We start from the raw sequence: 19,845 nt of genomic DNA, 5'->3' as shown, positions 1-19,845 counted from the left end.
CTTAATGGAATATGGAAACTGCCTGCTGATAACTTAAAATGAGCTAAGTGTATTTCCATGGTCAATTACAACTTCTGTGCTTAGCTCCATCATTTATTATTGTCTACTTTTGCAGCTGCAGAAAGACATTTCATGGATAGGTGAATGCTGTGTGCTTCAGGGTTTCTGAATCATATGGGCACCTGTATATTTTTAGACAGGTGGGGTCTTAACTTCTCTTTCTTTTATTTCCTTCTCCTTTATTACATAGTCTTGATTCCAGCAGCAACAGAAGATCACTTTTTCATCCTGTCTCTACTTTACATGTTACCTTAATTTTTACTTGTATGATAGCAACCTAGGAGACATAGACAGAAGAGCAATGGGGGAAAGAAGCGTGCATGTGCTTGTGTGGAACAGAATTGGTCAGAGTTGCTGCCAGCCTGTGGGTTAAGGGTAGTTTGCTTGCTTGAATGTCACAGGGGAAGATGTAGGGAAAGGCGCAGTGGGCTCCTGTTGTGAGAGTGTCTCAAAATGTGAAACTAGCCTTTGCAAGAGTTCAGAATGATACTTCTGCAAATTCTCTTGTGCTGTCGGGCATCAGAGGTGCTTCAAGTGTATAAACTGAGAGTTTAAGCTCTGGTCCTATGTAAATACCAGTACAAGTGCTGAAGACCAAGATGCCATGGGGACAGAGAAAGTATTCAGCACTCCTATTGGGCTGTTTGCAAGCTATTCTAGCAACTTCTCCCTTTCAGTTTCTTTCCTTGTCAGTCTTGCAAATGACCCCAAGTTCTAAAGGATTTCCAGAACTCTGCTTTATTATTCTGCTTATTTAGTTTATTATTTGACAGTTATTTTCCTCTTTTTTACCTATTCAAAGTAGGACCCAAAACACAAACACTGCCTACTTTAGAAATAGACTTTACATGGACAAATTTCTGGGTGCTGGAAGAAAATGTCATGGTTGTTCTTTTTATACTATCTGTACATTCATGTGGATGGACAATGGAAATAAAGAGCTTAAAAGCAGGGTATTTCTCAAGCTTGTGTTGTCAGAGATCTCTGGAAAGACAGAATTATGAAAAACTAAATCTAAATCAAATGAGTATAAGAGGGAAAGTGAAGGATGGATGTGAGGAATCGTTAGTGCAATACTGTGTGTGTTGATTAAGTACAAAGCAGCTGTTAGCAGCGGAAATTACCTTCTGAGCAGACAGCTTTATGATGTGAAACAGTCTTCATGTGTGAATGTATGCTTAAGAGCTATATGGCCTGTCTGTATAAATACAGTCATTTGCTTCTATGTAGAATTTATATTTTCATATGGCTATAGCAAAGGGACACAAGTCTCTGTAAGAAACATTAAAATAAATTTCATGAGTGTATCACAAAATTGGACAATGCTAGCTTTTTTCCTCATATCTGATCAGGTTGTTTTTTCTAGAGGAAGAGAAGCATATGTTCTGATGTTTTTTTAGGGGGTGCTAGATTTTTTGCATAGAGATCTGATGTTTTCCCTCTATTTCAAAGTGTTTAGCCCTGCAAAACTGCTGAGTTGCTTTTGATTAGAATTAGATGTGGTGGGGACTACTTTTGTTAACAATCTGCAGTATCACTGTTAAAGGAATGGGGAGTAAAACCTGTTAACAAAACATTTGAATTAGTTACCATTCTTTATTTTGCTTGAGATAATATAACCCACCACGTATTAAATGATTGTCACCCTTATTTTGTCAAATTATATTTCCTAATTCCTTGTCTTTACTTTTAGTCACATGCTGTTCAGTTTTTAGCTTGATACCTGTCTATATCTGATTTGTTAGCAAGTTCTGCAGTTACTCTAGGCAGAATTCAGCCAGCTTCTCGAAGATAAATACCCCGTGGCTCCAGCATGTAACATAAGTTTCCCTTTACCTGTATTGTTTTCAAAGCTTTTCTTCTAGAACACTTAATTTCTTAGATATTTTCCACATATATTGAAGGCAGAGAAAAATGTTCTTCAAATGTATTTCATATTTCAAGTTCCCCTTTTTTATTTTTAATCTACAATAGGTTTTTAGGATTAGAGATTTCTGCAGTTACATAAGGATGGTTGAATCTGTTCACTGCAATTTACCCTATGTTTCCAGAAATCTCCTTTATAATCTTTTTTCTAATTAGCTGACTTTGCTTTTCTTTAATTCAAATTCTTGCCTATTAGTGATTCATCCTTAATGATGAGTATTTGCCTATGTAATTTTCTGCTGTCTTTAAAAGTGTTTGAAGAATTAATGAACAATTTTATTTCACTCTAGCTTTTGGCTTTGATACATATCTAAAGAATAATCAGAAGCTTTGTGGAGGTTGGATAGTTTAGAACATTTGAGACAGCTTGCAAGATTTAACAATTTCTGCTAACATATGAGGAGGGTCTCAAGAATGTCTTGTAAAAGATTTTTTCACTTGATTGTTCATAGTCTTAGGTCTATGAAATATGTGTAACTAGCTTGGTGACAGTGACTACTTCTGACCTTGAAGTAGTCAAAGATTTCTCCTTGAAATTTGTGATTCTTTAATACTGACCCCTGAGTTGCTAGTTTTCTTCTCTTCTAACTTGTATCTTAATAACAGAATAGACAGGAAATTCCAAACCCCTTTGTGTTCATCAGTGTTTTCAAATAGAATCTGCTTCTTTTTTCAAAATACTTCAAAAGCAAATGCCTACCCAATGCTTGTGTTGACATGTGCAGACTGAAGAAAGTATCATCTGCAAAAAAATTCTATTGAGTATTTAACACATCTGTATGAAGTGATCTATTGATAAGGATAGTATTAATTTTAGTTCAGTCTCAGATGGTAAAAACTGAGTTTGTAGTTTGGCATTTTAATGTAGGACTTTTTTAAAAGATTTTGAAAGTAAAATTTTATTTTCTGGGCTATACAGAAACACTACAAAGGAAGATGGAAGATATGTGTATTGAGAATATGGAACAGCTTACTGCGTTTTTACTTCCACATAGTCTAATCTAACGCACACGATTTCTGAAAGAAGGTTGCTTGCAATAGTAAATCTAATTTTTTTCATCAGGAATTGTACTTTAAAATAAGTCCTGTCAGATGGCCTGCTCTACTTACAGCTTATCTTGTACCTGACAGATGATTTTAAATATTCTGAATGTGTGACTTTTTGATTATTAGAAATTTTTCACTGCTTGCATACATTTGATCACAGTGAACATATACCTTGTAAGGCCAAGTGATGCTGGTTTTGGCTAGAAGAAGCCTTCACGCTGTGTTATGGCATGTCACAAGCCTGTGGAGGAGTTTACAGGTTTTTGTTGCAGAGAGCAAATAGTATACTAAATAGCCCAGTCTCTGCTACTGTGACAGTATCCTGTTGCAATATAAATTTTGGGTGGTTCAGCTTTTTACTTCTTAAAAGAACCTTGGAACTGGCATTTAGCTCAGATAGAGAAGCTAAATACTTAAGATTTAGAAAATGGTTTCTTCTGAGTAATGGTGAACTTGTCATGCGAGCTTTAGACCTTGCAAAATTGTTTTTCTTGGGGAAATGGCGGTCTTCACTTAGAACACCTGTGCCAATGTGACCTGGATTTTCCTTTTCTAGTCCTGTAGTGTTGGGGTTGGAAGACCAGCTAGCACAGCTCTTCAGGGATTTATTAAAGGTTGGAGTCAGTTTATAGTTCTGTGATGCTGATTGGCAGGAGTGGTGCTGTACTGAAAGGGCTAAGTACTGGCTCACTAAAGGTGAATCTTCCAAAAAGAAAAACCAAAGAAAATCCCACCTCAGCTTTCTAGGCCTCTGAAGGGTAGCAGAAGGCTCAAATAGTTCTTACTGATGCATCTTCAGCCATTAATTATTGTATGTCGGGGATTGGTGCATTGCTAGCACTGACATTAAAATCCTCTCTTGTGTCTGTTAATAACAAAAGCTTTTCACTTGTGAATTGCTCATTGTCTTTGTGTTGCCTGTGATACTCACTGATGAAAATACTATCTGTATTCTCTAGCTGGCTGCTACTCCAAGTCAGGCACATTCAGTAGCCCTCACAGAGTGTATATGTGAAGTAGCTATGTCTTTGAAGAGGAATGTTTGCTCTCTGTCAGCATCTGAGGTGTCAGCAGCTCAATTTAAGACTGCAGTTGTTTCAGGAAAAGTAGTAACTGTCTATTGGCTTATAAATCTTCTTTCCTAAAAGGATTGCCTATTCTGTAGCTGTCAGGAGAGGCAATATCTGCTGTTCAGTGTAAGAAGGAAAAGATTTGAATAATGGTGGTTTGAACTTACCTGCCAGTACTGTAATACCCAATGACTTAATGCATGTTCAGAAACTCAGTGCTGTTGGCTTCAAGGTGCTATATGTCTCTGTATTCATTTTGTTATGTGTTGTAATTAAATTGAACTAACGATGTACTCCTAAAATTTGAAGCAGTACTGTAAAAAGATACATAGGGGTTTTTTGTATAGCATTGGCAATATTAAGTAATGTATACTGACTGTTCACTGGGCATAATAGAAGTATATTTTAAATCTCAAAGCAGTTGAGAGAATGAGAATGTCTGAAGGATCCTTGAATAAGTCTATCTATTTTTAGATAATTTTCATTCAACCTGGAGAGCAGACAGAAAAATTAATTTGTTGCCTCAGTCATTTCAGAGCTACTTTAAAGTCATGGCATATGAGTCTAGTGAATCTAAGCTGTTTATATGACAGCAGCAGTCTTTTTCCTTTTATTGTATTCTTGGTTTCCAAATTCTAGCTATCCTCTTGAGCTCTTGTAATATTTACAGTGATATTCAGATAGGGAATACTTTGTCTCCCTCCTGGATCAATTTATTCTTTTTCTTGTATAGCAAAAATTGTTGTAAAAAAAAAAATGTAAATCCAAAATCTGTGGATTAAATGGGGTTTGGACTTTTGTTATTGGATTAAAACATTGTTCATCTGGCCCTTTGAAACCTTGCCTGTTGCAGTTTTTTTCTGTAAGCAAGATAGGGCTAACTTAAAATCAGTCTAAAAAGTATTTCTAGAGCTGGGGAAGAAGTAATTTGAAGACTTTCATTTGAGGAGTTCTGTAAATAATCTTTTGGTTTGTTCTCAAAAACAGTCTATTGGGAGAATTTGGCATTAGGGGAATCCATGTGTGGATATTTAGGTTTGGGGTTTTTTTTAATCTGCTAAAAGTCCAGCTTAAAAACAAACCAAAAAAACACAAACAAACCAAAACACCCCACCAAACAAAACCCACCCCAAACACTGAGCTGGTATGGAGTTTTATGGCAAAGATCTGGCATCTGGGTTTGCTTCTGGAAGCAATTAATGTAGGCCTTTTCATTTGTGTTCATTACTCTTCTGTGAGTTCCAGGCTGGAAGAATGGGAGTAGAAAGGACCCCCTGGATCACTGTGTCTAGTCCCCTGCAGTGGTTTCTTATAAATCCACGGGGCTGCTCTTTGAAACAACTTCTTTGCTAAATACATAGCTCTCCCTCTGCCCTTCCCTTGTGAAATACTGGTGCACTGTACAATGGTTTCTGGTTTTATATCTAAGGAGAATACTTAAATGATGCATCCAATAATCTCCTTGGCCTTTTATCCATGACTGGGTGACAGTGGCAGCTCACCCTTATGAGCCTTTGCTTTTTTGAATCTCTTCAGCTGGTAGCAAACTTACATATTCAAATGCCTACTACTTAACATCTTTTATTAGATGTCATCTTGATTCTGTTCTTCCAATCCACAAACCCATCTTTCTTCCTATCTTATCACTTGTTCCTTTTTAATGACAACAGGCCTTAAGATTGCCCTTCTAGATCTAGCACCAAGATTACTAAAGAAAATAGTTGCCAGATAATTTAAGGTGCATTCTCATTGGTCTACTAAGGGTTTTTTATGTCTTTACAGTCTTTCTTGTAATAATCTTCTTTATAAACATTCATTTTTGTGTTAATCCTGATCTTCCTCACCTTAAATAACAATTTTCCATATGGGAGCTGTATTTAAAATGTTTTTCACTAGCTGACAGCAGTAACTTTGAAGTCAGTTATAAATTGAATAAAATTTATGCTGTTCTAATTTTATCAAAATTATATTGCTTTTTATTCAACTTCTGATCTACTTATATCCCTGATCACTCACTCAGTCTGTTCTAGAAATGTGTGCAAATTTATATACTATATTAATTACCACATTAATGTGTACTATCTTAATGCAGTATTAATATACTTTATTATATTGAACTATATATGTCTGGACAACTTGCAGTCCTTCTGATTATCCTTACATTTGTGTCTGTTTCAGGTAGTCTGTGTAGGAAAATACTTGGCTTTTCTGCTGTCACACTTTGAAATGGCAGTTCTGGGTTCTACAGAAGTGATAAAACAGTCCATCCTGGCTTTGCTAGAGTAAATAATCTCAGTTGGGTTTGTTTCATCTGTGATTTGGTCATTTCGATGTCCTTGTACCTGTTGCAATTAATTTCCACATATTTAATCTTTATTAAATGGAGGTAAGGTATATTTCTAGTATAATTAATGTTTGGGCTGCACTAGGTAGTTGTTAATCTGCAAATGATTGTTTTTATTTTAATAGTGCTGATAAGGACGAGAATCAGGAAGGACTGTCTAGTAGTGGGAACTGTTTGAAAGTGTTGACCAAATGCTTGCTTGATTTTTTGGAAAATTTTGAGGAGATTTAATCAAGATAGTACAGACTGCTCACCAACTCATTTGAGAAACTGTTAAGCACAAATTTGCAAAATGATAAACTGTTTTCAGATGTTAAGTGATGTAGTTGAGATGTTTCTGAAATGTATAGGTACCAAAATAGCAATGTCTTTTAATTTTCTTGCAATAATTGAAAGAGCTTGGTTTTGAAAGTGTTTCTACTCAGTTTAGAAATGTTATTTCTTTACTGTGTATATGTAGAAGTAATTAGAACTAATCATAAAAGTTTAGAGATTAAGTAAAGACCACTTAGAGAAGAAAGTGCCTTCCAACCCAAACTATTCTATGATTCAGGAGAATCAGAGGTGCAGGTACACAGTGACTTAGTTCCATACAGTTATAAACAGTTAGAAAAATTTGTGGATGGAGCATATATCTGTTGTTCGATTTTTTTATTTTTTTTTTGGCATCACTTTTCTGTGATGAGCTGGATTTTCATCTCACAAGAGCTTCTACTTTTATGAGCATATTTATGCATTCGAATTTATCTGTAGGAAAGTCTTTATGAATCCATAATTTCTGCCTTTGTGTATGAAGTTCATCCTTGGTTTTGAAGTATGGTCAGATATTCCTATATTTCTGTTTTATTCTTTGTTCCATGGCCTACCAGTTTTAGAAACATAATGGATAGTTTTTCAATTGGTCAACTTAAAAAAATTGACTTACAAATGGAAAATTCACTTCTGACAAATTAAAAGTATAGTCTTCCTACACAGAGCAAGAAAGACTAGAAATTGATTTACTGACTTACATTTCTCAGATTTTTTTTCTGGAGAGTAGCTTTGCTTTTAATGAATTGTTCTCATACTGCTTAGACTAGTATGATCTGTTTTCTCTCATCTATTCTTCAGAATTTACTGTTGCTGAATTGTACTTGACAGATGACTTTGGAACACTAAAACCCTTCCAAATCCATCAAACAAGTGTAGCCCGATGAAGAGTACTTCTCCTGTGTTAACTTCTGAACAGAAGAGAGTACTGGCATCCTTGAGCTCATGAATATTTTTTTACCTCATGAAATTTACCAGATATGTTTTTGTTTCTGTGAAGACACGGAATAAACCTATTTTTCACAGGTGATGGGTTGACCCTCTGATTTGAATGGGTTTTTTAAATTGTTTTTATGTCATTAAAACTAGGTAATGCTTTGTTTATCCTTGAACTGACCTATTTACTGATGAGCTCTCTGCAAACAATTTAACAGAGTGTGGGCCAGTAAAAAGGAAAAAAAAAAACAAAAAACAACCAAACATCAGCACAGGAGCAAGAGTAGTTCTGAAACCTGAGTCTAGTGTTGGCATCATTTCTGTTTTCAAATATAGACATACTTAGCTGGATAGGCCTTATTAATAGTTCAGATATATGGAGTTTTAGACAATGCTTGTATGACAATTTGCATTTTTTTCACTTTTTAGAAGCTTGCTCAAAAATCCATAGATATGCCTAATATGTTACCTTAGATGATGCCAATCTTTTCTCCCTCATTACTAAATAGACTGAGAAGCTGAACATTTCAGTTTTGTGTAAGCCCTCAATCTTTCCTTAGATACTGTTCAGTTAATCACTTTCCATTTGGTTTAAATTTATATTAATAGCTTAGAAATAGCAAATGTTGTGTCAGCATTTTGATGAGCCCTTACTTTGTGCCAACTTCTATTTATTCATCATATCTGAAAGTCTGGAAAACAAACTTTACATCAGTGTTGTCTGTTTAGGTGCCACATCCAGTGTAGCATCCTGATTTAGCTGAATAACAGCAGTGAAGTCCTTTGTCAAATCTGTTAGTCATACTGAAGACTGTTCAGTAGTATAAACAAAGATGAAGTTAGTCCAAAGATAAAAATGACTGAATAGTCACATATCATATTGAAAAGAGTAAGCATTCTTTCCTATGACAACTATGTTAATAAAAGAGGTGGTAAAGTGAAACAATGCACTTCATATGAGTAGTAATTTAAAAGATTACGTTTTTCTAATCATTTCAAGTGTATAATGGATTTTGTCATGGAGGGGAAGGGAAGGGATCATTTGACCTTCAGAAATAGCAGGACTTGAATATACCCATTTTTCCTCCATTCACTTTATTTTTGATAAGTTACAGCATCTGTTTCTATTCTTTCCAAGGTGTTTTTACTTCCATGGTGTAAAGATTTTGTTATTTATTGTCCAGCATTTTGAAGGGATGTAATACCTGAAATTGAAATACCTGGCTTTGCAAAAAATTTTCAGTTTAATAATAGCAAAGGCAATTATTAAACCTATGCATTTTGGGGTTATTGCTGTGGTTACCTGTTCAATTGACTTTCTTTGCTGTAAGAACACACAGCTGATTCATGTTAAAGTTGCTATTGAGCTCCAAAGTTTTTTTTCTGCAGATTAGCTTCCTAGCCTATTGACACCCAGCCTATATGAATAGGAAGGTTATTCCATTCTGGGTACAGAGCTTTGTATTTGCATTTATTGAACTACTTAAGGTTTTCAACCTGCCAGTTTCTCTAGCCCTTGGATGTCACTTGGATTGGCCATTTCAGTGTACTGTTTCAGGATGCCATTTGCATATTTCACCCCCAGTTGGGTGTCACCAGCAACCATGCTGAGCATGCATTTGGTGTCATCCCCCAGCTTCTCAGTAAAGACACTAACCAGTATCAGCTCCAGTTTCAACTTCTGAAGGACATCACTGGTGAATGTCTGTCAGCTGGATTTTGTACTGCTGGTTAAAACCCTTGGAGCCTGGTGGTCCAGCTAGCAGTCCACCCACCTGGTAGCCCACTTCTTCAGGTCATGTCTCAGTTCTGACAAAGTACTCCGGAATACTGTCACAGTCCCTGTTAAAGTCGAGGTAAACAACATTCACTGCTCTTCCCTTGCTCACCAGAACAGTTCTCTCCTTAAAGCAAGCTGCCAGGTTGGTCAAGTACGATATCAAGTATGATATGCCCTTGGTGGATCTGTACTGTCTGTTCCCAGTTGCCCTTTTTGTTTGGTTTGGTTTGGGGGTTGTTTTGTGTCTGTGTATCTAGGTTCCATGAGGATTTGTTCCATAATCTTTGCAGGGACTGAAGTGAGACTGACTAGCAGATAGTGCTCCAGATTCTCCTTTTCCTTCTTGATGATAGCTCTTTTCCTAATCCTGAGGCAACTCTCTGTATCTCCATGACCTTTCAGAGATGATAGAGAATGACCTTGCAATAAGATCAGTCTGCTTCTTCAGCACCCTCAGATGCCTCCCATCTGGTGCCATGAAGTTGCATATATCCACATGGCTTAAGAGATCCCTGACTCTGTCTGTACTGCCTGTGATGTTTCACTCCCACAGACTCTGCCATTACGCTGATCAGGGGCACCCACTAACAAAGGAGGCAAAAAGGTACCAAGTATCTTAGCCTTTTCTACACCCATTGTTACCATATCTGCTGCCCCACTGAGCAGTGGATCAGCATTATAATCAGCCTTTCTTTTGCCAGCATCCTTACAGGTGCCTTTCTTGTTTCTTCTGGACTTGACCTCCAGGGTTCCCCGAGTACCTCCCCACATGCTCAAGAGATGTTGCTATGTTCTTCCAAAGTAGCTCTGCTTCCACTTTCTGGGTGTTTCACAGAAGTAATGCAGGAGCCTCTCCATAATGCTGCTTACCTCGCTTTGTCACAGAGATACTGTTCAGCAGCCCTCATTCCTCAGAGCAGGGCCTATGGTCCTAGAAGCCTGCCTTTGACACCTGCCATGCAGCCAGGTGTTGGTAGGCTGTGTGCACTCCTGCCTCAATCTTGTTCCCCCTGGACCAATTGAGGAGAGCAGTATCTGGGTCCTATGCTGGGCTATACTTTACCCCCTTGAGCTCTGCAGTCACTGCTTATATGTTCAGGTTCACACCTGGCAGTGTCACTGATTCATACATGAATGAATAGCCAAGGGGTGGTTGTCTAAGAGCTGAACTCAGAGAGGCTCATCAGTCTTTCAACAGCATCCGAGGCAGTATGACTGTTCTGGAAATACACATCTGCAGGCTTTTCTTCTGTTTCCACATGTAGCTAATTTCCTGGGTTTGTCCATCACTCAGCCCCCATCTTGGGAGTTTCTGTCCACTTATCCTTTGAGTGCAATGCCTGTCTGTCTCCTCCTTGTATCATGGGGCTCAGAATTGTGGTGTCGCAAGGTCTCTGTGAAGATGCATCTACCTCCTGTTCACCCTTGCTTATGTTGTACCAGGGTGCCCACTTTGTCCTGTAGCCACTTCCACTGAAGAAGCAGCACCTTAGGCAGAACACCACTCCCAGAGGTGAGGCCACCACCACTGCTCTAGCACCAGAGAGAGGTACCTAGCATTTCTTACAGTCCAAGCCCTGGGTGGTGGAGTGCTCTTTCTGGAGCTCTGTCTGGGTCCAGGCTCTGGTATGCTAAAAGTAATTGCGTCAGCAATTTCTGGGCCCCTCCACTTCTGTCCTGCCTGAATTCTGCTGGTAAGCAGACAGTGGAAGAGCTGTCATAAAACCAATAAAATACAGTGTAATTCATGAGAAGGTAAACTGCCCAAGGGAGTGAGAGCCTTTGTCTAAAGGTACAGGGAAGGGCCTTATCAATGGTAACCACAGTGTGTGTTGAACTTCCCCATTGCTGTCTTTTAATTACTTTCCTGAACCCTCAAAGGATTCACAGAGTGTCTCCTTGACATTTTGCTGAACTCTCGAAGGAATTTTCTTGCATTAGAGGCAGATATATTGTCAGCCTATGCATTTTAAAATACTTTATATAGTTGGTATTTTTATGGACAGAAAGTCTAGATTACAGTTCTCCTCCTGCTGGACCCCTAAGTGCTGTGCTCCTGTGTGTTTTACACTTTCTTTTATAGCCTAATATCTTCAAGAAGTCTGAGATTATAAGAATTTATTTAGTTTTCTTTTAAAACATATTTTTATTTAGCATTTGTTTCCTTCAAGTACAGAGAGAGTGATAGTATAATGATTCTTTGCCAGATCACTTCTGTGGTGTCCCAAATTAGAGCAAAAGAAACCTATCATGTGGAGAGTTTAAGCACAGTCATACAGAATCACAGAATCATCTAGGTTGTCATACCATGTCAGACAGATTTCATCTATATATAGTACTTGTTTCTGCCAGTAGTTACAGAATCACAGAATCGTCTAGGTTGGAAAAGACCTTGAAGATCATCCAGTCCAACCATTAACCTAACACTGACAGTTCCCAACTACACCAGATCCCTCAGCACTAAGTCAACCTGACTCTTAAACACCTCCAGGGATAGGGGGTGTTTAAGACTCTACCACCTACCTGGCAGCCCATTCCAACACCTAACAACCCATTCTGTGAAGAAATGCTTCCTAATAACCAGTATAAACCTTCCTTGGTGCAACTTGAGGCCATTACCTCTTGTCCTATCACTTTCTACTAGGCTAAAGAGGCTCATCCCCAGCTCTCTGCAACCTCCTTTCAGGTAGCTGCAGAGGGCGATGAGGTCTCCCCTCAGCCTCCTCTTCTCCAGACTAAACCCCCCCAGTTCCCTCAGCCGCTCCCCGTACAACCTGTGCTCCAGACCCTGCACCAGCTGCGTTGCCCTTCTCTGGACACGCTCGAGTCATTCAATGTCCTTTTTGTAGTGAGGGGCCCAAAACTGAACACAGGAATCGAGGGGCGGCCTCACCAGTGCCGAGTCCAGGGGTCAGATCCCTTCCCTGTCCCTGCTGGCCACGCTATTGCTGACACAAGCCAGGATGCCATTGGCCTTCTTGGCCCCCTGGGCACACTGCTGGCTCCTGTTCAGCCGGCTGTCAATCAACACCCTCAGGTCTCTGTAGGGAAGAGAACAGGGGAAATTGTAGTGCTGCTTCCTCACTGTACTCTCCTAGCATGCAGTGACTTGAGAGTCAGTGTCAGGAACTGCCTGAGGTAGGGCTGATTTAATAGCTGATGAACAGACTTGGAGCACTGGCAGTGTACTGTGGCAGGCAGTTCCCCTGCATAAGTACACATTGTGGAGAATACCTTCCTTTTGTCTTTTAACCTCTTGCTGCTAAATTCACTTGATTTCTGCCAATATGAGAAGTAGGAGTGACAGGCAACAGTTGTTCTCTATTTCCATAGAGCTTTTGATTTTATAGACTTGCCACTTGATTTAGGTTACATCTTTTCCATCCAGGAAGAATGCTACTGTCTTCACTTACATCTTATAATGAAGCTGTTCCTTGTTGTCTTCATCCTTTTGCCCTTCTCACTTGTCTTTTCTAATCCTTCTATATCCTTTCTGAAATGACAAGACTGGATGTTCATACAGCTCTCAAGATGAGTAAGCAGATACTGTGTAATGGTGTAGTGATGGTTTAGTTTCCGTTATTCATTTGGTACTCTTAACAATTCTTTTTTCTTTCACTGCTGCTGATTGCCAAACTGATAGTTTTACAGTGTAACTCCAAGATCAAGAGTTCAGGCCCATCTTTGTGTCTATTAAAAAAACCTAAACAAAACCCAAACAAAAAAACCCAACAACCAACCCCTGGGATTTTTTTCTTAACATACTTAATGTTTTGTTGTGGTAATTTTATCTGCTGCTTTATCATCAAGTTGTTACATACACTTTTGCAGTTCTTAACGTTACATAGTTATCCCCCAGATGGCAAAACTATATAGATGCAAACTGAGATCATCCCGAACAAAACTCTTGCTTGGCATTTGATACAAACCTATGCAGGAAGCAGAGGGATGTACACACTTCTAGTCTTGTACAAGTGGAAGGCTGCAGGCTCCTACATTGCTATTCCATTCAAACCTATGCCACCTAAGCTTATAGGGATGCATGGAGACATGCCTCTGCTGCCAATAAGAAGTAATAAGCTGTATTTAGAGAAGGGTGTCATAGTGTTTTCCTTCATGAAGGGAGTGGGAGGAAGACAGGAGTCAAATTATGACAATGAAATACTAAAGGAAGGATAGTCTTAATGATGCAGGGGTTTTTGTGAGGTTTTTGCATAATCATGGCTTACAATTAAAGTTCTCCTTTTCAATAAATTCTTCAGTTTAGGCTGAAAACACGTAAGAGAAACTGTGTATGTGAATTTTAAAATTCTATTGTGTTTTTGAAGAGTCTTATTTTCTGTTTATTTTATAAGTTAATATCTACAATTCTGGTTTTAACTGGTAAGGTGTTTCCACTGGGAAATACTTTGGGAGTACTTTGTGTTGAAATGTGTCAACACTGGTGGGAAACCTGTTGGTAAAAAGAAAAATAATAAATTTTAGTATCTGATTGTCAGTCATGAAAATAAGCAGTCCTTGTAAAAAAAAATGGCTTGTACTTTGAGTAGGATAAAAGAGAATTTCAAAGGCTAACATTCTTAAGACTTTAATGTATACATGTTGAAAAATATATAGAAGTTTGTTCTATAATCAGGCATTAAACTATTAAAGTTACTTTAAGCATCACAATTATTAGTTGATACCTTTAGCTTTGAATGCCTAGTAAGTGATCACAGTGGCTTGTGAGTACTTCTTCTTCACTTTCCTACTATTTAAGTTTACCAAAAAGGATGTTTATTTTTGGTTTACTGAGAGCAAAGCATTTATTTGTCTTTCTGACAGAGGCGTGATGTGCCATTAGACTTTATATAAATTACAGGTGTTTGTAGACTAGGATTCCTAGTGATGGACCCCAAAATTCAATGTGCTCTACACAGGAGAAGTGCGAGGAATATTAGCCATGGCCTTCACACAGCACAGATTAGTACTCTGCTTCCTGAGGTGTTCCTGATTTTCATTCATTTTGCTTCTTCTGATTTCTAGAGGATCAGAGTCCCTTTTTAATTTCATTAGATGTACCTAGCCTCTTTTCCAGTGGCTCAACACAACACCCTGTTTTGGTTACTCATTTTAACATTCCAAGTGATTAATGCTAAAGTAGTAAAACACTGGAGTAATGCTCCTTTGATTGACCCTGTTCCCTTAATCTTACTGGTGTACATAAAGCATTCATTTTGATACATATAGCATTTGGTAATTAAATTGTTACCTTTAAAATGTAGTTAAAATTTCTGCTTTTAGCTGCTGTTTTCAGGTAACTTTTTGTGACTCTTCTTTTTTCTTTTTTCTTTTTTTTTTTCCAGATATAGAACGTGGTCTCTCAAACTGGATTAAAGCAACCTGTTGATATTTTTATTTACACTTTTTTATTTTTGTATTTGACTTAAAGTGCCATGAAAAAATTTGCATATTGCAAGGTGGTCCTTGCCACCTCTTTGGTTTGGGTCCTTCTGGATATGTTTCTATTGCTGTACTTCAGTGAATGCAACAAATGTGATGAGAAAAAAGAACGAGGTCTGCCTGCTGGAGATGGTAAGTTTTCTGCCTGAGTCATCTTTAAATTATGCTCATTTAAAATTGCACTCCTTTTAAACATCTGATTTTATTTTTTTTTTCCCCAACAATATAATACTGCATCAGCATTTAGGTGTTACAGAATGTTCAATGTTTTTTTAATAACTAGGGAATAAACATGGTGCCTGATATGCATGTTGCAGACTTAAGCGCTTAAGATTTAGAATTTTAAGCATTAATGTATATGGAAAAACAATAAAACTATACGAGCGGTTCAGGAATTTAAGCTATGTTAACATAGTCTAAAGCATGTTTTAAATTTCCACCAGTGAGAAAGCAAAGGCACTTTTAACTTCACTTGACTTGGTAGTAAACCAAGCCAACAACCAAGCTTACTTGTCCCCCTGCCCCCAGGAAAAAAAACAAAACACTTTCCCCCACACCACAAAACCCAACCCACCAATCCCAAAACCCTACCTAAGCCAAAATTTAGCCAGTGACTATAGCAATAAGAGACTGTTGGCTTGAAAATAAAGTTATGAAAATAACTAGAGTAAACTTGGCTATAAAAGTGACAAATATGACTGTGTGCATGTGTGTGTGTGTGTGTATATATATATATATATATATATATATATATACACACACACACCACACATGCTTATGTATGTAACCTTTTCTTTGAAGTGAGAACTGTATTATTCAATACTAAAGGTCTTCAGATAAGCTTTCAGTTTTATTACTGCCATGTTAGGGTTTTTGGGTGCCAGTTAGATGAGGTGAGTGTGGTTTTTTGAAAGCTGTTCATGTTGCCAACTTTATTTTAGGGATGTCGTCATAATTGATCACATGAGAGAGTTGGTGCATTGAGAAGGCTCATCCCTGCAATGTCTCAGCACAAGCATTTAGAACTGTGGGCAGCTACTGCCTCCAGTTCATTTGTGAAATATCTAATTTTCTAGTATGGTGTTTCTCCCACCAGAAAGGCTGTGTCTGATGTTTCACTGCTGTTACAGGAAAGATGCTAGTGATGCTCAATGTTAAGTCTCATTAGCTCACTGTATTCAAGATTTATTAATGCTTTCCATCACAAAAAACTTTTCCACCTGTTGGCATCTGGTATAGACAGCTTCAAACTCCCTAGGAAATCTTCTGAAACGTTTTAAGAACAATGTTGCTCTGTTACAGAATAACACTGGGGAAATGTTTAGGAAATGTTAGGTTTTTTTTCTTTTTTTTCCCCCCATGATGAAAATAGGCCAATAACTCTCCACAGAAAACAGCAGTGTATAGGAATGTATAATTTCTGTGCTTAGTACCTCTGAACTGTTGTTTTCCCAACTGCGTGCAAACGTTTTAGAGAGGTTCTAGTTCATGGAAGTTTTGCAGAAGGGACTTATATTTTCATTTATGTTTCATCTTTTGAGTTTCTTTTTCAGTAAGTGAAAAAAGTGCTGAGAAAATGAATTAGGTTTATGTAGGAAGTATGTCTTTTATAGGAACTCAGTCTTTCTTTTTTTGTTGACTTTTTTTTCAGAAGTTGGGAAATTTTTTTGAGGGTAAGATGATGACTGACATAGTGGTGTTAAGGAATGGATCCACTTTTTCAGTTCTCAGAAAGTTTTTACACAAAGCAGATAACTTATGCCGGACTTCTTTAGAGGTGTTTTGCAAACAGGATTATTTTTGCTGTTGGCAAACAGTAACTGAAGTCAATATGTATGAAACTTGGTTTGATATATTGATGGTGATGAAAGCTCAGATAAGGTCATTGGAGGATCCTTAAGGTGAGGGAAAATCTGCAGTATTTAAAAATTAGTGTTGTCACTTTTCCTATGCAACACCAGTTAGTTGAGTAGAGTCTTCATTCTGGCCTTCTCCTAACCAATATTAAAATCCTTGGTATCTTTTTAATATCTTATAGTTGGCTTGTAAACAAAAAAACAGCCTAAACCAACCAACCAAAACTTTTTGTATAGTTTTGTGCATTTTTCTTGATTTTTTTTAAAACAGATGACTTGTAGTAAGGTACTTGCAGTAATATGTCTGCTAGAAACCATGGTTGTGGCTGATACTGTGACAATTCCTTTTGCCTTAGTTGCATCTTAGATACTCTTATTTGTTCCAGTTGTTCACTGACTCGGAGTCTGTAGTGGTTTTAATGCCATTCAGAATGCCCAGAATCTCCTCAGATAACACTGAGGCTATCTTTTTCTGTGAAGCTTTTATCAAAATCTGCTTTTTTATTTCACTTTTTATCCCCCTATTCATTTCCATAATTGATTTAGTTTTCTTGATTCAGCATAAATTATGTAAGTGTTCTGAATTTAATAATCTCTTTGTCCATGTCATTCTGGTATATAGGTTCTCTTTGCAATTCATGGAAGAATTCCATGGCATTTAATGAACCTACTCGATATATGAGTAAGTTTTTCTGAAGAGTTTGTAAGTTTATTTCAAGCTGTGCTTGCCTAGTTGGAAAAATTAGTCTTTAGATACTTCAGCAGGAGCAAAGAATTTTGAGAAAAATTTTGGACAGTTCAAGCTTTCATGAAGTTATAAGGATGTTTTCCTTAGGTTTTCAATACAGAAAATGGAGAGAGTTTCTTTTTCAGTGACAGAGTCATGGTCTAAATTGCCTTTGGGAAAAATCTTTCTCCTTAATGGCATAAGGTACTAGCATCTTCCATCATGAGTTTCAGCTTCTGTGTCTAATAATGCTGGATTGCATATATACTGCTGTTATATTTTACAAATTGCTCAAAAGAAGAAATAGTAAAGGAATGTGAATCTGTGGAAAAATCTGTGTAAATGATTATGGAAATGAGTGGGATAAAGATTGTTGTGTCCACAGTCATAGAGATTGAAGGTTGGTAGTTGAAATATTTGAGTGTGGAGATGAAGGGACAAAAGGTGGAGTGGAAAAAGGAAAGGCACTTACCAGGCTGTAAGTGGACATGTTTTGGGAAAAGAAGGGCTGGAATGGGGATTGGGTACTATGGGACTGGAGAAGTAAAGTGATACCAGAGGAGGAATAGTTAGAATCTAGTGACTGTAACTGTGTGGGATGATTTGGCTGTAGGCTCGAGCCTTTGTCCACCCCATCCACCATGGTGAAAACAGTAGTAGCTTCAGGAGGTAGCCTGGAGAAGTGGGGTGAGAACACCTAGCAGTGTTGATTTCAACGTCAGTCGTGGGAGCTGGGAGAGAGCCTGTGCTTGTCCTGGCTGATCCTGCTGCTCTTTCTACTTCCCACCATGACCACTCCAGAGAGGTGGGAGTAGGTCAGGGGAAGCGTGCTCTAGTGCTCAGCTCTGAGATTGTCTCATCTATTCTGAGCTACCCAGCTGACCTGGATAGTGTACACCCCTTGCCCAGACTGTCACAGGTGTTCTTTCTATCGGCACATCTTCTGGGTGGTTGTTCCCTATTTGTAATTCCTGCTGTTTCGTCAGTAAAATTCACAAAGAGTGATTGTTGATGGAAGGCTGTTGCTGTAAGTTTAAAGGTTGTTGTGACTTGGAAAGCAAATCACTGAACCATAGTAAACATAATCCATGTCATGTAGTAGTTTTTTCCAAACCTGCAATTCATAGGATAGGTAGTTGAGCATTATTGCTTCCAGATGGGGATTCAGCATTACAATTTAGATTTCACAGCCTGGAATAGAATTTACTGACAAGTGTAAACAAGTTCTAGACTTAAAGGGTTCAAGCTGTTCTCTAACAATACAAAAAGGGACCATTCCTATAAAGAAAAAATGCCCAGGTAGCACTGTGGTTACTCTAACAAAGATTATTTTTGTGTAGTTCTGCATTATTTCTGTAAGGATCCTGTATGTCAGCTCTGAGGTCTAGACTTAAATGAAGATCAGATGAGTCCTTCCTTACCACCAGTTTCAGGCTTCTTTAAAGGAACTTCCAGCTTTGGCACTTGTTGCGGTTTCCAAATAAACTTCCAAACTCATCTTTCCTCCCCCTGCCCTTTTTTTTAAAAAAAAACCCTCAAGGGGCATTGCACTTGTAATGATTAGAAATCCTAAAAAAAAAAAATATATTCTTGTAGAACTAAGGTTGGTATTACAAGAGTCTTGTGATCTCAGCTACTTGCTATTTACATTCTTTTCTTGGGGCAGTGTCAGATTTTAACTAGGATCTGCCATTTTTGTCAAGTGCCAATCAAGGCCTTGTGTTCTGAATTTTGAGCTCTTTGGTAAAGATGAAAACTCTTAAGTTGTGACTTGGTTCTGAATATTCTTATCTGCATACAAAATTCTTAAGAAAAAAAGAAAGCAGCTTAATGATATAAACCACAGATTGAAGTTTTTTGAAATAGGAACTGTTTATCATAATTCGGTCTTGTTCTATTAAGGCTGAGGTGTGTGTCAGAAGCTTTGTTTCTTAACTTGTACCTGTCCAAATAGCTTTTTTGTAATTGTGATGGTTCCTCCAAAGTTGTCTGGACTTTGTTTTGGTCAGTTTACCATTGTTGTTGTCCCTAAAGACATGTCATGGAAGAATCCATCCCTTTTTTCTGGCTTTAGATGGTCTTAGATTTTGAAATATGTTTTTCATGAGGCATATTGCCTGGTAAAAAGGAATTCATAGTCCATAGACATAAAGAGTTCCTGATTTTTTTTTAATGAAGATCTGGAAGAGATCAAGAGATTTTGGAAACTAATGGTTTACTGATACACATGAGAAATGTCTGGAAAAACACTACTAGATTTCCTGTTAGATCAGGTGATGATTAAGTCATTCATTTAGCTCTAAAACTTGTAGTTGTAAATTAAACTTCTTTTTCTTAGAAGTATGTCA

The 19,845-nt window shown here is 37.7% G+C and overlaps 1 protein-coding gene across 1 annotated transcript in view; it reads left to right on the top strand.

Annotated features, from left to right (window-relative positions):
- The window catches only part of GALNT1 (polypeptide N-acetylgalactosaminyltransferase 1), a 66,934-nt gene that overhangs the window by 6,132 nt on the left and 40,957 nt on the right, over nt 1–19,845 (top strand). Inside the window, exon 2 of the mRNA XM_026842120.1 lies at nt 14,818–15,046. Coding sequence (XP_026697921.1) covers nt 14,908–15,046 — 139 coding nt within the window. The 5' untranslated portion in view covers nt 14,818–14,907. The remainder of the gene's footprint in view (nt 1–14,817; nt 15,047–19,845) is intronic.

This window comes from Athene cunicularia (assembly GCF_003259725.1).
Source record: "Athene cunicularia isolate RWA chromosome 2 unlocalized genomic scaffold, athCun1 chr2_part1, whole genome shotgun sequence".
Lineage (NCBI taxonomy): Eukaryota > Metazoa > Chordata > Aves > Strigiformes > Strigidae > Athene > Athene cunicularia.
This window is presented reverse-complemented; position numbering and strand designations above follow the sequence as displayed.